Here is a 24,301-nt window from a genome sequence, read left to right as displayed (position 1 = left end):
CCCCCTCCCACCATTTACAAAGACCCGAAGGGTGGTGGTCCGCACGGACCCCTCGATTTTAATTTTTAGAGACCTCGGGAGGTGTCAGTCCCTTGGGCGTGTGGGAGGGTTCAAGCCCCCCACAGGTTTATTTGACAAAAATACAAGCCCTGAGGGGTGGCGGTCCCAGGGGCTGCCAGGGGTCTGTGAGCCCCCGCAAATATTTTAGAAAAACCCCTAGGGTGGTGGTCCCCGGGGCTTGGGGGGGCCTTTGAGCCCCTCCACCCATTTATTTCACAAGCCCTGGGGGTGGCGGTCCCCAGCGCTGGGGGGACTGTGAGCCCCCCGCATATATTTTTTAAAAGCCCCGGGGGTGGCTGTCTCTGGGGCTAGGGGGGGCCCCTTTGGGCCCCCCATTACAATATAAAGATTGCCCCCGGGACTTGGCCCACCCGTGGGCTAAATATTAACGAAACGCAGGAGCCGCAGGTTTTTTTTCGCGGCCGGATCCGCGGATCCTCTGCGCATCCCGCGATTTAAAAAATATATATTTTTGTTTGGGCATTGGGGGTCATTGTGGGACCCCTTGAGCAGTCCTAGGGGATCAGGGTGTTTCTACCCTGCCCCCTTTTCGTGTTTTGCACGTTTGTTTTTCTCTTTTCTTGAGCTTCGGTTCTACGGAGGCACAAGAAGGCTGCCAACATTTCCTGGTTTGGAGTGTTGACAGCCAATTAGCATGCAGCTCGTGATATGGAGGGTGGGCTGATCCTGCGCGCCTCTAGATATATACATTTTTTTATTTTGATTTTCTCAGAAACTACTAAATGCTTATACACCATTTAACAAAAAGGTCTCTTTCTGAACCAAGGGCTACCTTTATGCCAAATTTGGTGTAATTCCGTTCAGCAGTTCGGTCTGTAGCCTTGTCTAAAGTTTCTATGGGAAATTGCATGGGGAAAATATGTTTTGTGAGCCCCCTTTTTTCTCGGCCCCCCCTTGACGAATCACCCAAACCTTTCAAGATAGGAGCAGACCGGAGAGGGTCATAAGTTTTGAACATTTTGCGAAGATTCGTCAATCGGCGCCAAAGTTATTGGGAATAGAATGTTGCGATTTTCAGATGGTAACTAGGTCCTAACTATAACTACCTACTGGCGACCGCCAGTAGATAATAAAAATATATATATATCAAAGTTCAGATGTTAAAAACTAGATTACGATGTAAACATTATCGGCGCCATCTTGTTCGACTTAGACCTCTACAACGCGTAAGCAGCAGCCATTTTAAGATACCGTGTCCATTTCGTAAATTTCGAATCACCTACACGTCTCCCTGACCTCGCTATCATCCCCCGCGTGCTGGCAACCCCCAAGCACACATGCTAGAGTCATAAAGCTTTCTCAGCGTGACCCTGCCCCGGAGCCACTTCCTGTGCCAAACCCACATGCCCTTTCATCCCTCGCACATGAACAGGCCCCTTTGATAACCTCTTCCCCTGCACCTGGTTGTTCGATCTGATCCCAGGCTATAACCAACCCCTGCGGATACAGTTTATTGCCCCCATACAGGAGGATCTCGCCTCCCATCAAAGGAAACAGAATTAATCAATGCCGCGACCCCATGAGATCCGACTGATTGCGCATATTTCAGCTCCTGCCAGAAAGTCCAGCTGCGCGATATCCATCACCTGTTGAGATTGGGGTGGGGAACATTTACTGTTTGACTATGTGTGGGAACAAGCCTAAAGCGGGGATTCCAGAAATGTTTAACACACATCAAAGTGATGTCAGGAATGTATTACACTGCAATAAAGAGTCAAGATTGTGTATATAAGGCCAGGCCACAGAGATGCAGTTAGAGCACCTCAAGACGACATTCTGCCTGTCTAATCTGACGTGCTTTCCTCTGGAGAAAATAAATCCGTTCCTTGCTTTCCAGTTACCAGCGCCCGCCTCTTTATTTGATAATTACCGAGTGAATTAGAGGCGACTAACGCCAAGCAGTGCTTGAGGATATCTAGGGAAAATCTGCTTATTCTACACAGAATCTTTCCCCATCTGAAAAGATTGAGTCCACACGGGTTTGCAGGAACTCTCACTTGATTCCGGCATGACGCGTTTCGGCGTAATAACCTTTATCAAATGCCTCTATCACTCGTGTTGCAAGTGTCCACTTTCAAATACAGAATGTCTCTCTGAGATTGGTGGAGACATCTGGCAGGCTAGGAGGGATGTCCCGATCTCGGCACTACGGTTTTGTGTACTGCCGGCACTCTACCGTAAGTACTGGATCCACAATGGGCGGCGCATGCTGCTTTTCCTCTCGTACCTGTCGCTGTAGAGTAAATTCGAGTTTCCTGGACCCTCCTCCAGCTGCTGTTTCCCCGTCTGATACCACAACGAACACCCCTTCAGTAAGCTTGTGCATTTTTGTGCAGTCACAATCCAATTAATATCGGCATGGTAAAGTTACGGGATGCGGCAGTTCGCCGGCTCCCAAGAGCTTTAGGAGACCACACTGTGCCACTGTTGCAGCCGAACTGCTTGAGGATGGGTGCTCCAAGTGCTTGTGGCCGCACCAAACATCAAAGTCCAACATGGGTTTAAAGGAACACTCGCTTTATTCCGGCATTATGCGTTTTGGCGTAATTGCCTTCATCGAATGCCTCTATCACTTTTGTTGCAAGTGTCCACTTACAAATACAAAATGTCTGACTCTGATGGGTGGAGACACTCTGGCAGGCAAAGAGGGATGTCCCGATCTCAGCACTCCGAATTCGCGACTACAGACACTCTAACGTAAGTACTTGATCCACAATGGGTGGGGCCTACAGCTTTTCCCCTCTCATTCCTTGATGTCACTGTGGGGGGAATGCGAGTTTCCTGGACCCTCATCCAGCTGCTGTTGCCCCATCTGATACCAGAACGCACACCCCTTCAGTAAGTTTGTGCATATATATACATTTTTCCAGTGGATTTCTAGAACAACCTATGAGGCTGGTGAACAGCAAAGGGCCCCTTTAGGCCAGACCTAAAAATAAGTTGGAGGTAAAATCTGATGGCCTTTGTCACTCTCTGTATCTGTCTGAGTTCACTTATAAATAAACCTCTCCTAGGCCTTATGTCCGGCAGAAAGCCCATTAGCAATCTTTTCTTTATTTCTTTTAAACCTTTATTTTAAGATTTTAAGATTAACGGTACAGAAAAAGATGACATTAGCAACAAGATAGCACATTGTATACCAAGACATTGCAAGACCTGTTGCATGTATAAAATACATACCAATAAGGGATAGTAAGGCTAAGGAAAACAGCAGACAACCGTTGAGGAGGCAAATGATAAAATAAGAGTCCGATGGGGCAAAGCATGAAACATCACATGTCAGTGTCCTGGCCGGAGCTGTCCGAGGGGGGCTCACTAGGAGCCGCTTGAAAGGTTGGAGCGGGAGAGCCTGCTGTCAATAGGAGGAGATACAGTCTAAGAGGGTGCCAAATATCTTTAGGGCGGGCTGTAAGAGGTAGTAGGGAGGAATACACTTGACTCGTCAGGTCGCAGTAGGTCATACTGCAGAGCCAGGGCTTAACAGTGGGACGAATACAACTGCCCCATAGAAGGGCAATCTCCAGCTTGGCCGATTGGCCAAAAGAAGTGCGATGGTGGCAAATCTGCAATTAGTTGTGCTAATTGCTTAGGAGTGTTGTATAGCATTTTAGGACCCTACTGTAATTTTCCCAATTCATGTCCCTATATAGGTATATATCACCATATCCTTATATAGGCATAGAAATCATAACCATATTTAGACATAGCTCATGCAATCCAAATACGGCAGGGCTACTTCCACTAGTTCCGAAAATCTACAACGATTTCTTGGAAAACTCAGCTTCAGCAGTTAGGGACTTCCCCTTGCTTGAATACTGACTTGTCCAAGAAGTCATGGAGTTTTCAAAGAACTGAGACTCTTTGATGACGTTATTATGTTCACCTTTACGTCAAACTCAGCACCTTCAAGGTATAAATATGCCCACATTTGCCTTAGTAAACACACGGTGGTTTGGAGCAGTTCAACTATCTACTTGCCCGACGCATCCAGCTACAGCAAGTGCTGAAGGAAGCCGACCCCCCAGCAGACGCACTGAGAGAGAGACGCTGTCTTTTCTCTTGCCGAAAAATCCAGCTCTAGTGTTTCCAAGATAACCTTGCAGGTTGTTGGGAAATCGAGTCCTGAGCCTGACCTTCTTCATTCTAAACCAAGGTACGGAGCTGATTAGACCCTTAGAGAAATCTTGGATAGATTATTGGCAAAGAATACTACATTTATGCTACACCTCACTTACTCCTTCCCTCGTACTAGGCTTAGGTTAGGTACATCGGGGTAGGCGTATTTTAGACGCACCAGTTGAGTACTTATTAGCCTCTGTTATTTATGTATGTATTTATCTATGGTCTAGGAACCATACAATGCTCTTAAAGTATTATTTTATCCTACTCTTTTTACTGTACACATTATACTTTGCAACCAGTATTACGATTGTAGCAGTTCATTTCTTCTGCTTGAGAAAGAAGACTGTTCAATAAATACCTTTTATTGAAAACGCCCGTCTATCTACTTCTCTGCAAACTCTGGTGAAACGAAGCATGCACAAATGACTGAGTAAAATATCTATCTATTGTTTCCACGACTCTGAAGATCAGTTTTATCTTGGGGAAACAAAGTTGTCATTTTTATGCGGTTGTCAGAAACTAAATCCCTTCTTGTGAACTCGAGAAAGTTTCTAGTGACCGCTGAGCTACCTGGCACTCACAATTAAGTCTAATATATTTCGATAGAGACCTAGTAGACATAAGTCCTACGTCGCATCTATAGGATATATGATTCCAATGTGCAGAGCCTATTGGGAATATAGGAACTACACTACAGGAGGGCTATAAATGGGGAAGGGTCAATAGGCATGGAAATCATCTTAGAGAGGCTCTTGATCACTTCCTTCCTATATGTAGCTACTAGAGTGCACATTAGCTATCTTTTCTGATATCATATCAGCGATCACACTCGGCAACTCTGGGCATTAGCTTGCCTCATCTTCACTAACGGCCCCACCAGACGCCCGGGATGCCTGGTCTCACCCTGGAGATACCCATTAAGGGACCATCTCTCAGGGAAGCCAGGAAGGGTTTCGCAGCGGTCGAAGCGCCTTGGGACCCTCCGGGTAAGTAGTGCGCTATATAAATGCCTATACATACATACATACATACTTTTCATAGTGATTTGTATTTACTGCTACTAGGCCTCATTTCATCTGAATATATGGACTTCATTTTCAGAGTTATAAATCTTACTTCAATTTGTCTTCATTTTGGGGTTTATAGTAATTATATATTTACTCTTTGGTATTAACCTGTGGCTCTTCAGGTTCTTTAGTTTTTCATTGTGATACTGCTTGTTAATTTGTTTGCCTTACACACCACATTTCATTGAAGAGTAACTCTTGAGCTAAAGTTTAGTATGATAAGATGTACTAGCAATTAATATGGATGTCTTTTGCCCTGCTGACCAGTTTGTGGCTGATGCTTTGCTGCAGCAGCACATATAGTAGTCTTTGCCCAGTCTCGACTCCAAGGGTCTATACAGAAAGGAATTTTGGAGTACGTAAATTAGCACTCATTTATGAACTTGAACATGGCTTTGTGAATTGAACCCAAAACATCTAAATTGGCAATACAATGGGAATTTTCAGTGAACAATTATGTACAATTACTACAAATAGAAAGAACTGTGTCCTCTTTGCCCTGTTACTAAAAGGGAGTTGGATGATTCGGGGCCAATTCACAAAGGTTTTTAAGAGTAAGTAAAAGAATACTCTTTTAGTACTGCTTCCCGTACTCATAAATGCTTTTGTGAATCTGCTTTTCCGTCTTACAAACACATCCCTAATTATTGGATAATGAAGAAAAAACAATTGAACCATTATTTCTAAAAGATTGTATTTGGGTCTGTAAACAAAGTAGCAGATGTTTCTAAAGGGTGCGTTGCAAGAAAATTGTGGCTTAATTGATTACATTATTCTGTCCATTTTGTAGTGTAATTGCATTTATATATCACTTACTACCGCTAATGAAACTGTGAACCGCTTTATGCTAGGCAGCATGCTCCTCTGGTACTGAAGGTAAGTGAAGGACAGAGGTTATTTGTTATTTTTGGTTACTGGGGTCAGTCTAGTGCTCTCAAGGAGACCATTCCATGCATTTGCTCCAGTTTCTTTGTGGTATATTAAATTGATAGGGATAGATGTCATCATAAGTGGAAGTTATATGAGTACAAGCACAAGATTGGTGTGATTAACAGAGATTAGAGTAAATTTGGTAATGCTAGTTTAAAAATCAGTTTTAGAGAGCTACAGGACACGCAGGGATTATTGAGCCCAACCGTGGGAGTCTTTTACTCTTGATGCCACGAGAACCGACCTACTATTGATCCTGAGCAACTGAGCCCAATCCCCCATTAGCACTTGACTCTCTGGAATAGCGTGGTCCATGCAGTCCACGGCCCCATCTGGGAAAGATGAATACAGGGGAGTGAACACAGAATCACAACTCAAAATGCCTGCAGCAACACCAATAAACCATTGTTCAGCCAGTCACTTTTAATAAAAAAAATAAGTATTTTTTTTATCTACTGCTAACAGCATAAAGGAAGAATAAGACATTCACAAACAACTACACAATCTCCCTAAGGTTGGGGCATTAGTGTTTCCTTGGTGGTTACCTGTCCAACTTTCTCCTAGCTCGAACGATAGTGGTTGTTGCCCATTCACTAGAGGCACCATCCAGGATATGCCCCACTTGTGGTCCAAGTCACAAGAGTTCACTCTGACTCTGTTCTAAAGTCAAAAGTGTTCAATCTCTGATGCCCTATCTAGCCAGTACATTTCCCTAGGGTTGAATGGCCTGAATTCAGTCTTACCCTCATCAGTAGGCCCTAAGGGTCCGGAGTTCCCGAGCGAACCCCCGCTGTGGGTATTGGAGTAGGAGCAGATGGTCTATGTGAGTTCATTGCACACAGCCCAAGCAGGCTGTACTTGCTGGATCCCGATCTCCTCACACGCAGTTGTGCTCCTGCAGAAAGCTGCAGTTTCTTGCAGTTGTTTATTGCAGGTAAGTGTTATGGTCTCTCCCACCACAGGGGGCAGATGGAAAGAAGTTCCCAGGGCTGATCCCTTATCCAACAATAGATGCGAGGAGGGTGGTTTCCACAGCAGCCTCACTCCACTGACGATGCTCTGGGACAGTACACACTCTGTCTAGTTCTGATGATCCCGTCTGGCATATGGGTTCTTCAGGTCCCTACTGTACACAGAAGCCTTTTCTGTCCCAACAGAAAAGGCTTCCCCTTTTCTGTCCCAACAGAAAAGGCTTCCCCTTTTCTGTCCCAACAGCTGGGTTGTAGGAGTGTGGTTTCAAAGGAGACATTGTGGTACATGTAAAGAGGTGTGGGAATTTTAGACAAAAAACAATATTCGAGATTAAAGCAAACATTAAAGCAAACATGCATGCAAGTTAGAGTAATTTATAGTGTGAGAACTGAGACAAGAGAAGAATGGAGAGTAAGTAGAGGGGCATTCGAAAGAAAACAAGGAGAGGCAACTTAGGGACATTTTACGTCAGGTTCAATTTTTCAGGCAGGATTTTCAGAATATATAAGTGTTTTTTGGAGAGAGCATGCAATATGAGCATACAAAACGATATGTTTCAAAACTGGGCTGACTAGTGATAATTCATCAATGAAGCACACATTTATAGTTCCTCACGTTATGTTATTCCCTATATATTATTGATCAGTTACATAGCACACGGTGTCATGGGCGTCCGCAGATATTTTTCCAGGGGAGGGGGGCAAAATGTTAATCGTCATCACCATCCTCCGACATGATGTGTGCCAGGTGGGGCACAAGAAACACTGGGTCCCAGGAGGAGCCATGGGGGGCAGGAAACAGGCTGCATATGATCTCATACACCATAGGGTTGTTGTGCCACAGCCATCTCTTTCTTTTGTGGCACCCCAAAATCCATAACCGACCTGGTCCCTAAAATTACTCCCTCGCACCCCAAAACCCATACCCACCCTGAGCTCTAACATTACCCCTGCCCCCCAAAACTCATACCCACCCTGAACCCTAAAATTACGCCCCTGACACCCCAAAACCCATACCCACCCTGAACCCTAAAATTACCCCCTAGCACCCCAAAACCCATACCCACCCTAAACCCTAAAATGACACCCTTCCCCCCAAAACTCATACCCACCCTGAACCCTAAAATTACCCCCGTGGCACCCATAACCCATACCTGCCCTGACCCCTAAAAGTGTCCCCCTGGCACCCCAAAACCCATACCCACCCTGAACCCTAAAATTACCCCCTTGGCACCCCAAAACCCATACCCGCCTGGACTCCTAAAATTGCCCCCCTGGCACCCCAAAACCCATACCCGCCCTGAACCCTAAAAATTCACCCCTTGCACCTCAAAACCCATACCCACCCTGAACCCTAAAATTACCCCCCTGGTACCCCAAAACCCATACACAAACTGAATCCTAAACTTATCCCCCTGGCACCCTAAAACCCACACCCACCCTGAACCCTAAAGTTACCCCCTGGCACCCCAAAAGCTGAACACTAGATTCTGATTGTGTATCGCGCAGTCTCCCCGCTCAGGAGGTTCTGCTGGTCCGGATCTGCTCGCCCTGGTCCGGTTCTGCTCGCCCTTCTCTGGAGCTGTTCTGCCTGCCTGTCCCTCTTCCGGACCCACTGAGCCTGCCTCCGTGCACACTGCCTGGACCTACTCTGTCTGGCCTGGTTCTTTCTCCTTTGGACCCGCTGTCTTCACTGGCGGAGTTAGGACACAGGTCTCACTTCTCTGAAGCAGCTCTCCTTCACCCAGACCCCCCACTCCGCCTCCACTTGCTCTCTCATCTTCCTTCCTCCCTAATTCTCTGTCTCTCTTTCCCCACTGCTTCTCACTCTCTTTCTCTCCCACCCTCTTCGTTCACTCTCACACCCCACCGTATCCGTCTTCCGGACCCCACCAAGTCTTTCTCCTCATGTCGGTGATAGGGAGCCCGGGCCCTCTCTGAAAATGCGAGCTGGAGGTGACCTTAAGTGTGAAAGCACCAAGGTGTGAACCGGGAGAAGAGGCGGGGGCGGGTGTGGGCGGCAGGTAGAGGGTCAAAGGGGACACTGGCTCTCAGAGAGGTGAGAAGGGGCGGGGAGCAGCCTGAGGACAAAAACAACACCAGAGCAAGAGGCAGAAGCTTTGCGGGAGCCTGGTGTTGTAAAATGAAGAAACTCACACTTCTTAGCACAACGAAGCAGCCAAAGGGCGCCTTTCACTAGAGCCAAGAACCTGACCCATCGTGAACAAACTGTATAACAAACAAGGGGATAGCCCTAATACTCCGACCGCATCTGGGCATATATAAACTTGCAAATGCAAAGAAAAAATGTGTCGGAATCAATACTTCAATCAACATTAACTGGATAGGAAAATATTAATTAATCCTTCCACAGAAATGATTTCTCACATTTATTTGTTTTGAATAAATGTCATCAACTCAAACTGTAGTTCTCCATATTTCTTTGTTATATATATACTTGAGAACAATTGAAATACAGTACATACTTTCAAATAACTAATAAAATATGTAGCCACAGGTTATTTATACAATCGATAGTCAAAGAAATCCTTAAAATTACCCTAATCAGTAAGACAGATGCTATACATATGTAAACAACGGCATTCTGTCAAGAGATCGCCCCGTGTTCTCATAGGGGAGTACATCAATGGACTACAGTTTTTTAAGTCCTTCTCTCAATCTTTTTTGTACTCTCACACTTATTATATCATTTCTTTAATATTTTATAGGGCTTCTCCACTCAAGGTCGACACGTTTCGGCCTGACATATCTTAGGCCTTATCAGGACTGGGGTAATAAGCTGGGTACCTTATGTAGATATATAACGCAATGATGCAATATCTAACGCGATGTTAAAGACCCCCGCGTTTCTGCTCAGGAATGTCACTTGCTTGGCTTCCAATAAAGTTCTTACGATTCTTTGATGCTGTTCTGGTATTTTTACAACCCCTGGTCACGTGTTTCAAAAGCTGTTAGTACTCTGTTTCTTTTTTCATTTTTCTATCTCCAGCTCAATTTGTATTCTCCTGCATAGCTAGTAGTCGCCATACTATCTCTTCTTCCGTAACCGGCTTTCTTCTAAACCCATCACGAACAAACAGCAGCCACCGAAGAAATCAGCAGTGTCATGAAAACAACAAAGGACAGAGACAGACGACTGCCGCTGAAACCTGGAAGTACAACTTACACCTTTAACAAAAGGTATTTCCTGATGCAAGCACCACATGCCAGAACACTATAAATATATAAATCTCCCATCAATGACACCTGAGAGTGAATAAAAACATGAGCAGCAAACTAAGGCAGTGACTGACAGACACTAAGCATGGGCGTCCGCGGGGGGGGGGGGGGGGGGGCAAGGAATGGCGCTCCAGGGGGGGCAAGCGCACCTCCTTGCCCCCCCTGAGGACGCCCATGAGCACACCCCACAAACTAAAGTTGGGGTTCGTGGCTCACTTATGAAAACCCAGTAAATTACCCAATGTCCTCATCTCACCAGTGAAATAAATGATATGCCGCTGTTTAAAATCTTTAAAATGTACATATACTAACAATAAGGCACACAACATATGTTCTTTGGCATGTGCCCTTGCTGGTCAAAGCACAGCTGATGTCTGTCCCTCAGCATGCACTGGGCTAACCCCAAACAATTATAGAAAAGGCCATGTCTTACTCAGTAGGATTTATTCTCACGTTGGAATTCGGAAATAAGCTATATGTTTTCATACATTAACAAAGCAGGTTAGCACTTTAAACAGCAGATTTCCCTAATCACCAGTGTCTTGCACAGACTTCTCACGTGAGGAATCAAAAGTATCATAACTTTTTAATAAACTAAAATTATTTCTGTGTGTGACTGTCAAGTTGCGATTATTGTCATTAAATGCTCTTATAACGTTTCTCGTGTACCCTGAAAAAACTCTCCAAAAAGTGTTGTACAAAAAAAGGAAATCTCTTGCCAACATCAGACATGGAAAGCCGTCAATGGAAACTGTCTTAAAGTCCTATTTTGACAATATTGGCACCGCTCATCATTCTCTCATCAGTAGTTACTGCTCCTGCCTTGCTTTGTGGATGACGTCCCTCTCCAATAATTACTGTCCAACCAACAGAGACTCCTACCTTCCACTGTCAAGCAGAGACTCCTTCGCCCTACTTTCTTCTTCCCCATTATGCTGGTTTGGGCTGAGCTGCTTGAGTAGCGGTGCTACTTCAGCGGGTGCCGGGTTGGCAGACCACTTATCAGGAGGGAAGCAGTCTAGTTCATCGCCGCAGTCCAAGGCTGTTACTGTCATTAGGCAGGTATGGAAAGTTGACTGAAGGGCAGAGCGACGGCTGTTTATAAAGAAACTTGCTGTTCATCACCTTGCGAATGAAAGCGTGCGCGTGTCTCTTTTAACAGGAGTTTCAGAAGAGGCAGAGCACTTGCGCGACTTCCCCCGCCTCCTGATGGTTGGAGGTTTCAGATTAGTTTCATCATAGTGTGACACCGCCTGTGTTGGAGGTGGAGGGGGTGCAGGGCACAGAGTAGACTGACTTCAGGGAATTGAAAGCAGGTCTTTCGGTAAAGCCAGCAAAAAAAAAAAAAAAATGTCTACTAAGGGTCCTTTTAACAGTTTAACCAAGACGCACAGCACACAAAATGGATAAATAATGTTCAACTCCCCCGAATTACTGGGCTCCTGTCTGAACCCACACGAGCACTATTTCTCTGTACCTTTCCATTCTATCTTTTCTCATGGACCGAGATCAGTACCCACATCCCTGCATCTAAATATCCCTATAGGATGGCACGTTCAGTCACACACTGCTAAAACCTTCTGAAGGAAAAGGGTGCGTTATTTTAACGTATTCCCGATTAGAACCTCTTCTTCCTTCACGAAAATGTAATGATGATATTTAATTCCACAGCGTTTTTCTTCAGATGTCCCTTTTTATCTGTTTTGAAATGTAGGAATGCAGGCTTTCTGACGACCTTCCCTCTAAACCTTCTTTCTTAAGCTTTCGTTGTCTATCTTTATCACTGCCTGTCAGTGTCCATGTTGTAGTTGCCCGCCCCATAAATAACTATTCTAGTAAGAACCTCCTCGATTACTGCGCCACTCCCTAGAATGTAATATACACAAGGCGAAAACTCAGACTCTGTAGTTATGTAGTGATTTCCTGCTTAGAGCACAAGTTCCGCATTCTCTCAAAAACCGCCCAAAACAAGCCACTACCCACATAATAACAAGGACTGATTAAACATGCTTAGCATAGCGTCCTGCCCAAAGCATGTGCTGCTTCTGTCATTGTATCCAGATAAATAATGCAACGAGTAACAATACAAATACAACAAGCCTGGAATATCTGCTTTGTCACTTGTTGTTAGCTGCTGCAGTAACCAACAACTGTGGCTTCGTTGTACATAACATTGAAAATGGTTTAGTTCTGTAATGAGAAAACTGTGAAAGAACTATAATAGATCTCTTCGAAGGCAGTGAAGGGGGGCACTGCGGCAGCTGCAAGATTTTTTTTTTCACCGTGAGGGCAAAAATGGAGAGCTCAATAGAGACCTGTCTCAGCACCTGTGAAAAGTAAAGTAGGTGCATTCAGACACTATTCAAAAAACAGGACATTTATCTGTTTAACAGTGGCGGTTCTTCTATGGGGGCGTTTGGGCGCCGCCCCCCCTGCTTTCTCACCGTGCGAGAAGGCAGAACAAATGCTAGTTGTCATATTATATAAGTTATATAATATGATAACTAGCATTTGTTTGTGCCTTCTCGCAGGGCGAGAAAGCAGAACTTCCAGAACTTCCGTGTTTACAGTGGGAGTGTTACTCGAGGGCAGGGGGAGTGGCATGGGGGAGTGGCTTGCCCACTGTTCTTAATACTGACTGTATGGGCTGCCTGAGGCCGCCCAAACAGACAGTATTACCAACAGTGGGAAAGCCACTCCCCCAAGCCACTCCCCCTACCCTCGAGTAACTCTGGTCTGTTCTCTCTGTATGCTGCAGCATACAGAGAGAAAATTACGTAGCCTGGGGCAGCCGGCCGCACCAATCAAGAACGCGGTGGGGGAGAGGGAGGGCTGCCTGCCGTGCCGCGCCGCCTCCCTGATGACGTGCTGCAGCGCAGGACAGGACTTGAAAACGAGGAGGCGGGAATCGGGATGGAGTCTCTGGACCGATTGGTAAGTAAGTTTATACTATTTTATTTTAAAATATATTGGTTGTCGTTTGTTTCCAAACCCCTCCGGCCTCCCCCTTCATCCCCTCAGGACCCCATTTCCAACCCCCCCCCCCGTAATGCCGGCGAATTAGAGCCCGCCATTAAAGGCTGTTCACCCACAGGGTCCTACAGTCTACAAGTATGGGGTCCTAGCCTGGCTCTACAGTTCTCGCACCCACTACAGAGATCTAGTAGCTGTGAAAAGGTCACAGGCATGAATCGGCACCGGTAAGAGCCCACAATTCGGCTTGAGCAAGCAGCGATTCTGATCGGTTGGTCAGCTTAAGTGTCTTAAGTGCAGCAATTCCACATACACTGCAGAGGCCGCGCGGAAAACACATGTATCACCGGCCTACGGAGGCGCCCGGGGGCGAAAGGAGGAGGCAGGGGAGCATGAGTCGGGGGGCTGCTGAGGCGAGACTAGAGGGTAGAGTGCAGGGAGATCCCGGAGTAGAAGGTGGAATGAAGAGAGGAGAATCAGAAGGGGTGGGGAGCGGTGGGACGGGAGGAGGCAAGCGCCTAGAGGTGATGGCATTCGTTAAGCGCTATATCAAAGCGTCGACATTCATTCATTCGACGAGGTGAAGCAGGGGAGATGGGATCAAGATGGGGAGGTGATGGTGCGGTGGGCGGATGGGGAAAGAGCAAATGATGGTGCGAGGACATATGAAGGAAGCCGGAGAGCTGAGGCGTTGTTTTGAATAAAGCTAGCCCTGGTACGTCCTAGCCGAGAGGCACCGCGTTGCTTTATAATCAAAGTGCAGCCACAAGTCGTTGGCCTCGCAACACTCCATCCGATCACCTGTTTCCAAGGCTTGCCTGCGCCCAGGCCTGGCCCCTCCGCGGTCCACCTGAAAAGGCCAATTAGATGTCTGTACCCGGTACAAGGTGTTTAAGAAGCAGTGATTCCCGTGGCTCGTTCCTTGGATGTGTTTCACAGCTCCGCAGCTTCTACTGCAGCCAGATTCAAGCCTCTCTCTCTCGTTATCTTCTTCTCATCCTTGTCTCTGACTCCACAATTCCGACAGTGGCCGGCTCTTTCTGCTCCTTCGTGCACGCCTGCTGCAGACTGCAATCATGAGGACGCTTCTTCAGTAAAATACAGGTTCCCTGACAGAAAAATGCCAACAAAAATCTAATACAGGACAATGGTCAGATTTAAATGGTTGTTGGAAGAATACACGGGTGGGTGAGATTTTTGGGGCACCCGTTTCAGTTTTAGAAAGCATACATGTCTGACGATAGTAGGCGGTGTGTGCATCTCCTGGCGGCTGGCAGGGGCGGATGAATATTCAAGCACTGGTCAGGGCTAGTGCTTTAATGGAAATAGACAAGTACTGGTACTCACTATCCAAAGTATCTGTTTGCTCCTGAAAAGTCATATAATCTCCCATTAAATGTATTGTAGCAGTGTTGAAAAGTGTGGGTTCTCTCTGTTTCATATTAAAGAAGTGCAGGTATTCAGAACCGAACAGTACCTGCCTACAAAATGCACTAGTGAGGGGTACTCCCTAAATGTGTTATCCCTGAAATGTGCCTTTTTATTCATTGTCTTATTTGGGTGAGCCTCAGAGGGGGTATTAGAGCTCGAAACAGTGTGGCAGAGCTGTGAGCTGGCGAGGTGTGAAACGGGAATGGACCTGGAAGTAGTAATTTTTGTTTATGGGTGATCAGTCATCCAGGAAGTCACTCTGTGAAGAATTGTGTTGTCCCTGACAGCCTGCCCTGAATTTCCAGTTTGCATAGCTGAGAAGTAAACTGTCTTGGTTGCCTGAAGTGCCAAGGAACAACGGTTGGCTTAGAGGCCGACTGTGAGCTGCAGAGATGAGGCTGTGCAGGGAACTTGCAGAGTAAGTATTTGTAGAATATTTTTGCATGTAGCTGTGTGGTTGTTGGTAGTGGTACCAAACATATGTGTTTTTTATGTCCGCTCATTCTAGTGATTTTACAGAAGTGTAGTTTAATATTCCCTGCAAGTAATTGGGGTGTTAGTTGATGGGGGTGGATACCCACCTCGATTAATAACGACAACCCTTGTCAGTGTGAACCTCTAAAGTCACTGAATTAACACCCTCGTAGACATGCTTAACTTAGAGGTGATGTGTCCCATGAACACTGCCAACATAAGGTGAGGTGTGCATGCGGCACTCACATGAACACTGCACACATAAGGTGCTATGTGTATGCGGCATTGCTGCACTTTTCGCCACAGCAGTCTCCATTTAACCTCCATCCCCTGGCTCTTGATATTTACCCTCCGTCCTCTGGCTCTGGTTATTTAACCATTGTCCTCTGTTTATTTAACCTCCATTCCCTGGCTGTGGTTATTTAACCTCCCCGTCCTCTGGTTATTTAACTATTTTTCTCTGGCTGTGGTAATTTACCATCTTTCCTCTGACTCTTTCTCAAATTTGCTTGAAAATGCACTATTTGCCCCACTCTTTTTCAAAATGTTCTCGGGTGCTTCGGGCTCGCTCGCTACGCTCACCGCAGTGTAGTACGACAATTGTTTTACGCCCTACCACTTTCAAATGTCACCAGCCGCCACTGAATGTTAAATCAAAAATACATGGTTTCACTGTTTCTACTCTAATCCCATTTACTTAATATTATTCTTCCCGCATAACAAAATAGCTGGACTTAGTTTTTCAGCAAGTAGGTGGCAAGCATGTCCGTTTCAAGCGGCCATCTTGTTAGCAACTGCGCAAGTGCAGAAAGTTTCCCTTCAAGCATAGATGCTTCACACTACGTAGGTGCAGTAGATTCATGCGCACTAAAGAATTTCAGTTAGCGATCATCTTAGCATCCCTCTCAAGTTACTGGTTAGTAAAACTCATAGGCAAGCTTCAGTCTTATACTCAAGTGTTGTGTAAATGCATGTTATTTCCACAAACAAGTTTTAATACAGGGTTAGCGGTTACATGAGAAGATTGCATCCGAGCAAGTCTCCTTTTTCACAAGACCTTGCTCCGTCAGAACGAAATGCACAACATAGTTAGGGTGACCAGACGTCCCGGTTTTCCCTGGACGGACCCAGTTTTTGGAGCAGTGTCCAGTGTCCCACACTTTGCTACTAATTAAAGAAATGTCCCTGTTTTTGCTCAGTGTCCGGGTTAAACAGCAGTGGCGGCTGGTGACATTTGAAAGTGGTAGGGCGTAAAACAATTGTCGTACTACACTGCGGTGAGCGTAGCGAGCGAGCCCGAAGCACCCGAGAACATTTTGAAAAAGAGTGGGGCAAATAGTGCATTTTCAAGCAAATTTGAGAAAGAGTCAGAGGAAAGATGGTAAATTACCACAGCCAGAGAAAAATAGTTAAATAACCAGAGGACGGGGAGGTTAAATAACCACAGCCAGGGAATGGAGGTTAAATAAACAGAGGACAATGGTTAAATAACCAGAGCCAGAGGACGGAGGGTAAATATCAAGAGCCAGGGGATGGAGGTTAAATGGAGACTGCTGTGGCGAAAAGTGCAGCAATGCCGCATACACATAGCACCTTATGTGTGCAGTGTTCATGTGAGTGCCGCATGCACACCTCACCTTATGTTGGCAGTGTTCATGGGACACATCACCTCTAAGTTAAGCATGTCTACGAGGGTGTTAATTCAGTGACTTTAGAGGTTCACACTGACAAGGGTTGTCGTTATTAATCGAGGTGGGTATCCACCCCCATCAACTAACACCCCAATTACTTGCAGGGAATATTAAACTACACTTCTGTAAAATCACTAGAATGAGCGGACATAAAAAACACATATGTTTGGTACCACTACCAACAACCACACAGCTACATGCAAAAATATTCTACAAATACTTACTCTGCAAGTTCCCTGCACAGCCTCATCTCTGCAGCTCACAGTCGGCCTCTAAGCCAACCGTTGTTCCTTGGCACTTCAGGCAACCAAGACAGTTTACTTCTCAGCTATGCAAACTGGAAATTCAGGGCAGGCTGTCAGGGACAACACAATTCTTCACAGAGTGACTTCCTGGATGACTGATCACCCATAAACAAAAATTACTACTTCCAGGTCCATTCCCGTTTCACACCTCGCCAGCTCACAGCTCTGCCACACTGTTTCGAGCTCTAATACCCCCTCTGAGGCTCACCCAAATAAGACAATGAATAAAAAGGCACATTTCAGGGATAACACATTTAGGGAGTACCCCTCACTAGTGCATTTTGTAGGCAGGTACTGTTCGGTTCTGAATACCTGCACTTCTTTAATATGAAACAGAGAGAACCCACACTTTTCAACACTGCTACAATACATTTAATGGGAGATTATATGACTTTTCAGGAGCAAACAGATACTTTGGATAGTGAGTACCAGTACTTGTCTATTTCCATTAAAGCACTAGCCCTGACCAGTGCTTGAATATTCATCCGCCCCTGCCAGCCGCCAGGAGATGCACACACCGCCTACTATCGTCAGACATGTATGCTTTCTAAAACTGAAACGGGTGCCCCAAAAATCTCACCCACCCGTGTATTCTTCCAACAACCATTTAAATCTGACCATTGTCCTGTATTAGATTTTTGTTGGCATTTTTCTGTCAGGGAACCTGTATTTTACTGAAGAAGCGTCCTCATGATTGCAGTCTGCAGCAGGCGTGCACGAAGGAGCAGAAAGAGCCGGCCACTGTCGGAATTGTGGAGTCAGAGACAAGGATGAGAAGAAGATAACGAGAGAGAGAGGCTTGAATCTGGCTGCAGTAGAAGCTGCGGAGCTGTGAAACACATCCAAGGAACGAGCCACGGGAATCACTGCTTCTTAAACACCTTGTACCGGGTACAGACATCTAATTGGCCTTTTCAGGTGGACCGCGGAGGGGCCAGGCCTGGGCGCAGGCAAGCCTTGGAAACAGGTGATCGGATGGAGTGTTGCGAGGCCAACGACTTGTGGCTGCACTTTGATTATAAAGCAACGCGGTGCCTCTCGGCTAGGACGTACCAGGGCTAGCTTTATTCAAAACAACGCCTCAGCTCTCCGGCTTCCTTCATATGTCCTCGCACCATCATTTGCTCTTTCCCCATCCGCCCACCGCACCATCACCTCCCCATCTTGATCCCATCTCCCCTGCTTCACCTCGTCGAATGAATGAATGTCGACGCTTTGATATAGCGCTTAACGAATGCCATCACCTCTAGGCGCTTGCCTCCTCCCGTCCCACCGCTCCCCACCCCTTCTGATTCTCCTCTCTTCATTCCACCTTCTACTCCGGGATCTCCCTGCACTCTACCCTCTAGTCTCGCCTCAGCAGCCCCCCGACTCATGCTCCCCTGCCTCCTCCTTTCGCCCCCGGGCGCCTCCGTAGGCCGGTGATACATGTGTTTTCCGCGCGGCCTCTGCAGTGTATGTGGAATTGCTGCACTTAAGACACTTAAGCTGACCAACCGATCAGAATCGCTGCTTGCTCAAGCCGAATTGTGGGCTCTTACCGGTGCCGATTCATGCCTGTGACCTTTTCACAGCTACTAGATCTCTGTAGTGGGTGCGAGAACTGTAGAGCCAGGCTAGGACCCCATACTTGTAGACTGTAGGACCCTGTGGGTGAACAGCCTTTAATGGCGGGCTCTAATTCGCCGGCATTACGGGGGGGGGGGTTGGAAATGGGGTCCTGAGGGGATGAAGGGGGAGGCCGGAGGGGTTTGGAAACAAACGACAACCAATATATTTTAAAATAAAATAGTATAAACTTACTTACCAATCGGTCCAGAGACTCCATCCCGATTCCCGCCTCCTCGTTTTCAAGTCCTGTCCTGCGCTGCAGCACGTCATCAGGGAGGCGGCGCGGCACGGCAGGCAGCCCTCCCTCTCCCCCACCGCGTTCTTGATTGGTGCGGCCGGCTGCCCCAGGCTACGTAATTTTCTCTCTGTATGCTGCAGCATACAGAGAGAACAGACCAGAGTTACTCGAGGGTAGGGGGAGTGGCTTGGGGGAGTGGCTTTCCCACTGTTGGTAATACTGTCTGTTTGGGCGGCCTCAGGCAGCCCATACAGTCAGTATTAAGAACAGTGGGCAAGCCACTCCCCCATGCCACTCCCCCTGCCCTCGAGTAACACTCCCACTGTAAACACGGAAGTTCTGGAAGTTCTGCTTTCTCGCCCTGCGAGAAGGCACAAACAAATGCTAGTTATCATATTATATAACTTATATAATATGACAACTAGCATTTGTTCTGCCTTCTCGCACGGTGAGAAAGCAGGGGGGGCGGCGCCCAAACGCCCCCATAGAAGAACCGCCACTGTTAACATTTGTCTTTTTGACTTTTTCAATGGTGCTTATTATGGGCCTGCAGTTGTTAGCCACAGTACATTCCCTCTCATTCTGCTACGCATGCGTGATGCAACCTAGATGGAATAAGCCATGTTAACTTGAACATCGGTCAAAGCTGAAAATTGTTACTTTCATGTGAACCGGAACGACAGTCCACTGAAATGCCTGAGAACTACTGTTTTTTTAAATAAAATTGTGACAATTACTTTGTGAATACGGGTGGGAATAAAGTCTTGATGTATAAAACTTAAGGGGTGGGATTTTAAACAAAGAACTGAAATAAATAATGAGAAAATAAGCTTGGTGTGATGATCACCTCCCCTTGCCTGTCCAATCAGAGTTAGGAGTGGCATCAATTTTAAACATTAATGGGTGGTAGTAGCATACAGAAAGGTATCATTGAAGTAGCATTAAGTAGTTAGTTAGTTTCAGAGACCGGGGTGCTGTCCGAGAGCACAGAAAAGTCCTAGACTGAGATGCTGAAGAAGAATCAAAATACTGAATCAATTACCTTCAGCAAATTAATTTAAACGAAGATCATGGGAGAATCTTGAGGAGCGGGTATTGCCAGTGTGTCGCGAATGAATTTGTGGGCCCAGGTGAGTATGTGGTGTTAGATTACCTGTTGCTGGTAACCCGCTAGATCAGTTCCATGCAGAAACATAGGGGTGCATGTAGACAGGAGCAGGGGCATAACATAGGCCCCACAGCCCCCACAGTGCAGGGGGGCCCGAGCTGCAGGGGCCCCCTTCAGCACAGTATTCAGGCCGGAGAGCTCTGGATTATATCCAGAGCTAGGGGCCCCTCTGTGTACCTTGCAGGGAGCCCCCTCAACTTTCATTACACCACTGGACAGGGGGGCACACCATGTGCCCCCTGCAAGCACCTCATGGTGCAGAGGCACAAGGGGGCCCTACATTTGTTTTCTCACCGCCATGGCGGTTACACCTCAAACATGGTCTGATTGGCTCCGGTGTACCTCAGAGCAGAGCATTGACTGGGGCCCCATACACTTTCACCTGATGAAAGTGATGGCTCCCACCATCAGGGAACACCACCTCACCTCACCCTTGAGTCCACCTTTCAACTACGAGAGATCATGGCATGGTCTATGACCTGCCTCTGGGGACTATTTACCCCCAAGGCCACATTGTCCACCCTCGTAGAGCTACCACCAGTGGGTGGTTTCTTAGGACAGACAGAGTCCCCCTCCTTGTGTCCTAGCTGGAAGCAATCAAAGCAGTGGGGTTGGAAATGGATCACCCTGGGCCACCGCGCACCAGACCTTCCTACTTGTTTCTCAGAAAGGTCATGGGTACCCTTTCTTTCCCTCCCTTACTCTGGGACCTGTCTGTCTCTCCCTTGACCTCTCCCTCACTCTGCTGGGGGGAGCCTGAACCACCCTTCTTGGGTCCCTCCCAGGTACAATCTTTTGGACCCTGGTGCTGATCCACAGGCTTGCCTCCTTAGCAAGCTCCCTGTGGTCAGTTAGCTTACTATCAATCAGGTATTAGTGCATATCTGGAAAACAAAGGCTGAACATGTCTTCCCTTGCAACCAATTTGTACAGCTCCTGATAATCCTTCACTTCGCTGCCCTTTACCCAACCATCCAGTGCTTTGCAAAAACAATCAACACAATCCACCCAGGTTTGTTCGACCAGCTTCTGACTGTCCCTGAACGTCTGCCTATACTTTTCTGGGGTCAAGACATATTTCCTGATAAGGCCCTCTTTCATGGGGGAAAACTTCATCCTGTGCTTCCTTCTCTAGGGTCAGAAGAGTGTGTCTCCCCTAGCCAGGGATATGCCTCTACAGACTATCTCCCCAATCGACATCATGGATCCTGTGCATCAATAAGTCAATTGCATAAGTCTCAAAAACACTTATCTATATTGTCTCCTCCCACAAAGTCAGGCACCTGACATTTAGGAATGTGGATACTCTTGTCAGGGGGCTCTGAAGAACTGCTGCCACCATCACTGTTGGACTCTGCCTGTCTGGCTTTGATGTCCAACTCCTAAAGTCTCCTCTCATGAGCCAAACTCTCTAAATCATTGCTCTCCTCAATACTGAGCTTATTTTGCTCTGTTTCTAGGACCATTTTTTTGCCCCATTTCCAGAGCCATTTCCTATCATGTATTTTGAGATTAGCAATTTACAGCTTGTATGCTCCGACTTCCTCTTTGCCAGTTCCTCTGGAGATAGGTTGCGGGAGGATGCACTGCTCCCTGCATGTGAAGAAGTCTCCACACCTGGAAGGATGTTACCCCCCTCTAGGTCGCATCCAAGACCCTACTGTGACACTTCCTCTCACCCCTCCTCATCCTCCTGGTCATCTGCTGAGAATGGGAATCGAAGGGCCTCTGCCCATGCCCATAAAGCTATCTGGAGCACTGCCTTCTCAGTGCTCCTCTTAGCAGGCAACCTCCTCCCATGACAAAACTCACTGAGCTGGGCAATGATGCATCTCTCCAGGTTGACCAGCTCAAACTCCAACTTTGCAGGTGGGGTCACAGATAGTCAGGCAGAGTAAGAATTAATTTGAAAATAGCAAATAGGCAAATCAGGAAGAATATACTCAAATTGATCTTTGATATGGGATGGTAGTGTAAACTGAGTTACTATATTGCATTGCACAAACACAGATTCTATCCAACCCCTACCACCAAAGTTAGAAATTGGGTTCCTGGTTGACTTGGGTATGAGCCCTGGTCAAGCAGTAACCACAATCCTAGTCAGCATAAGACACTAGAAATCCCCTTTGATCCATATCTCTTTTGATTAACACATCCAAATAGCTGATTTGAGTTTGACTGATGGTGTATGTGAATTTAATGCTGGGATCCTGTGTGTTGAGTTGACTGATCAATGCTTCCAGTTTTTCTGGTCGTTCTGTCCACAGAATGAAAATATCGTCTCTGTATCGTGCATATTGAGCAATGCCTGAGTTCCAGTCTGGATCGTGAAGTATGTGGTCACTCTCGAATTTGGCCATGAAGATGTTGGCATATGCGGGTGCCCCAGAAAACCCCATTGATGTACCAGTCAATTGAGCATAATATTCTGTTTGCCATCGGAAATAACTATGGTGTAGACATGGTTTGGCAGTTCGGTCTGGACTGTTCCCATGAGGCACAGGGTCAAGACTGATTTGCATATGGCCATGTCTGAACTGGGGGGGCTTGGTGAGCAAAATAACGATGGATTAAACCCAGATCTGTGACTGGGGGTGAATGTTTTGCCATTGTGCAACATTCCGTCCATCATCTTGTGTGTTTTGCTGCTTCCAGGTGGTGGCACAATGCCCTTTTCAAGAGAGGAGCTAAGTACCTTATTGACGGGTCGGTTTAACCCCTTCAATGCTTCTGTCGGCCAATGGCCATTGCGCACACTACCTCCGTAGTGCTGCGCAAGTCCGTTGGCTGGCGCGGCCCTGCCCACTCCACTAAACCACCGCACAGTGGCGGAATTTCAGCCACGGTTAAGCGGTTAAGATGGCGGCTAGAGCAGGTACCAGTTTAGCTGGGTAGGTATCTGTTGGGGATCCCGGCATGCGGCTCATGAGATAAATAAGTGAATCCTAAAGTTCAATGGCCGGGATCTGTAACAATGGTTGGCTTTGTGAAAGTGCTGGTGGGGGAAGGGGTTGAATAATGATTCTCTCACAGGTGCGAGGAGAGGAGATGTCCCCCCCGCCTCCGTGGAGACGTACTGGTGGATCATCATTATTTTTTCGTGACATGAACAGGCCACCTGGCTCGTCCACTCTGCAGCTAATGGAGCTTCCTTGCTCTCTGCCTCAGGAGCAGTAAACGACTTAACGATATTGAAAATTTCCTTGCCCCTGTAGTTGGTGGTTGTCATTTTATTCTCCAGATTGTTTATTTTGGCCATTATCACCATTTTGTAGAGTGATTTTAGAGCTGCCTTATAAATATTCATATTCTCTGAGAGATAATGCCTATGCCACTTTCTTTCAAGGCCTTTGCATTTGTTTTTGCTGACTCTTCAGGATTCATTGAACCATGGCACCAAATGGCCGGTCCTCCTAGAGGTGCGCGAGGTCAAAGGGGTGATTGCATCGATGTTAGTCCTTAGCCATGCTTTCAAAGTACAAGCGTCCACTGAGGGGTTCCACACGAAAGAGGGGACTGAGGAGTCAAGCGCCCTCAGAAGAGAAAGCAAATATATTTTATTGAGGGCTCTGTAATTATGTTCAGCCTTTTTCTCCCCTGAAGGGTCATGCTTCCCTGTAACTGTATCCAAAAGTTAACAAGGAAGTGGTCTGACCATGTTAGCGGGATTGGAGGATCCACCTCCACTTTAATCTCGCAAAAGTGATGAAAAAATTAAGATTACATGCTGCCGTGATTTCGGATAGGGCCATCACATGGGCTCTGAGGCTTGTCTAAATGCAGATCCAAGCCTCCCAAAGTGAGAAGATGCTTATGTCTTAGGGCAAGCAGTGCGGTGCATTCCTATGGAGAGTTAATGGAGATTCAAGGTTTACCCGGTGGTCTATAGTTTAGCATCCCAGCAATGCATTTGTGTGGTGAAAGAGTACAGCAGAAACCCAGGCACTCAGCACCTTCCACCTAGTAAAGTAAAATAGAGGAGCTGTTTGAAAATAATGG

The 24,301-nt window shown here is 46.7% G+C and overlaps 1 protein-coding gene across 2 annotated transcripts in view; it reads right to left on the bottom strand.

Moving 5' to 3' along the window:
• LOC147688813 (ATP-binding cassette sub-family B member 5-like) overlaps window positions 1–24,301 on the bottom strand; it is a 973,135-nt gene that overhangs the window by 792,410 nt on the left and 156,424 nt on the right. The window contains exon 1 of one of the 2 annotated variants that reach the window (XM_086941721.1): window positions 11,294–11,969. The exons of the other annotated variant lie outside the window; for it this stretch is intronic. Within the exon in view, the coding sequence (XP_086797847.1) occupies window positions 11,294–11,466 (173 nt within the window). The 5' untranslated portion in view covers window positions 11,467–11,969. Of the gene's footprint in view, window positions 1–11,293; window positions 11,970–24,301 lie in introns of those variants that run through there. 2 annotated transcript variants of the gene reach the window in all.

The sequence above is a fragment of the Lissotriton vulgaris genome, chromosome 10 (genome assembly GCF_964263255.1).
Source record: "Lissotriton vulgaris chromosome 10, aLisVul1.2, whole genome shotgun sequence".
Lineage (NCBI taxonomy): Eukaryota > Metazoa > Chordata > Amphibia > Caudata > Salamandridae > Lissotriton > Lissotriton vulgaris.
The sequence above is the reverse complement of the archived record's forward strand: the minus strand, read 5'-3'. Positions and strand labels throughout refer to the sequence as shown.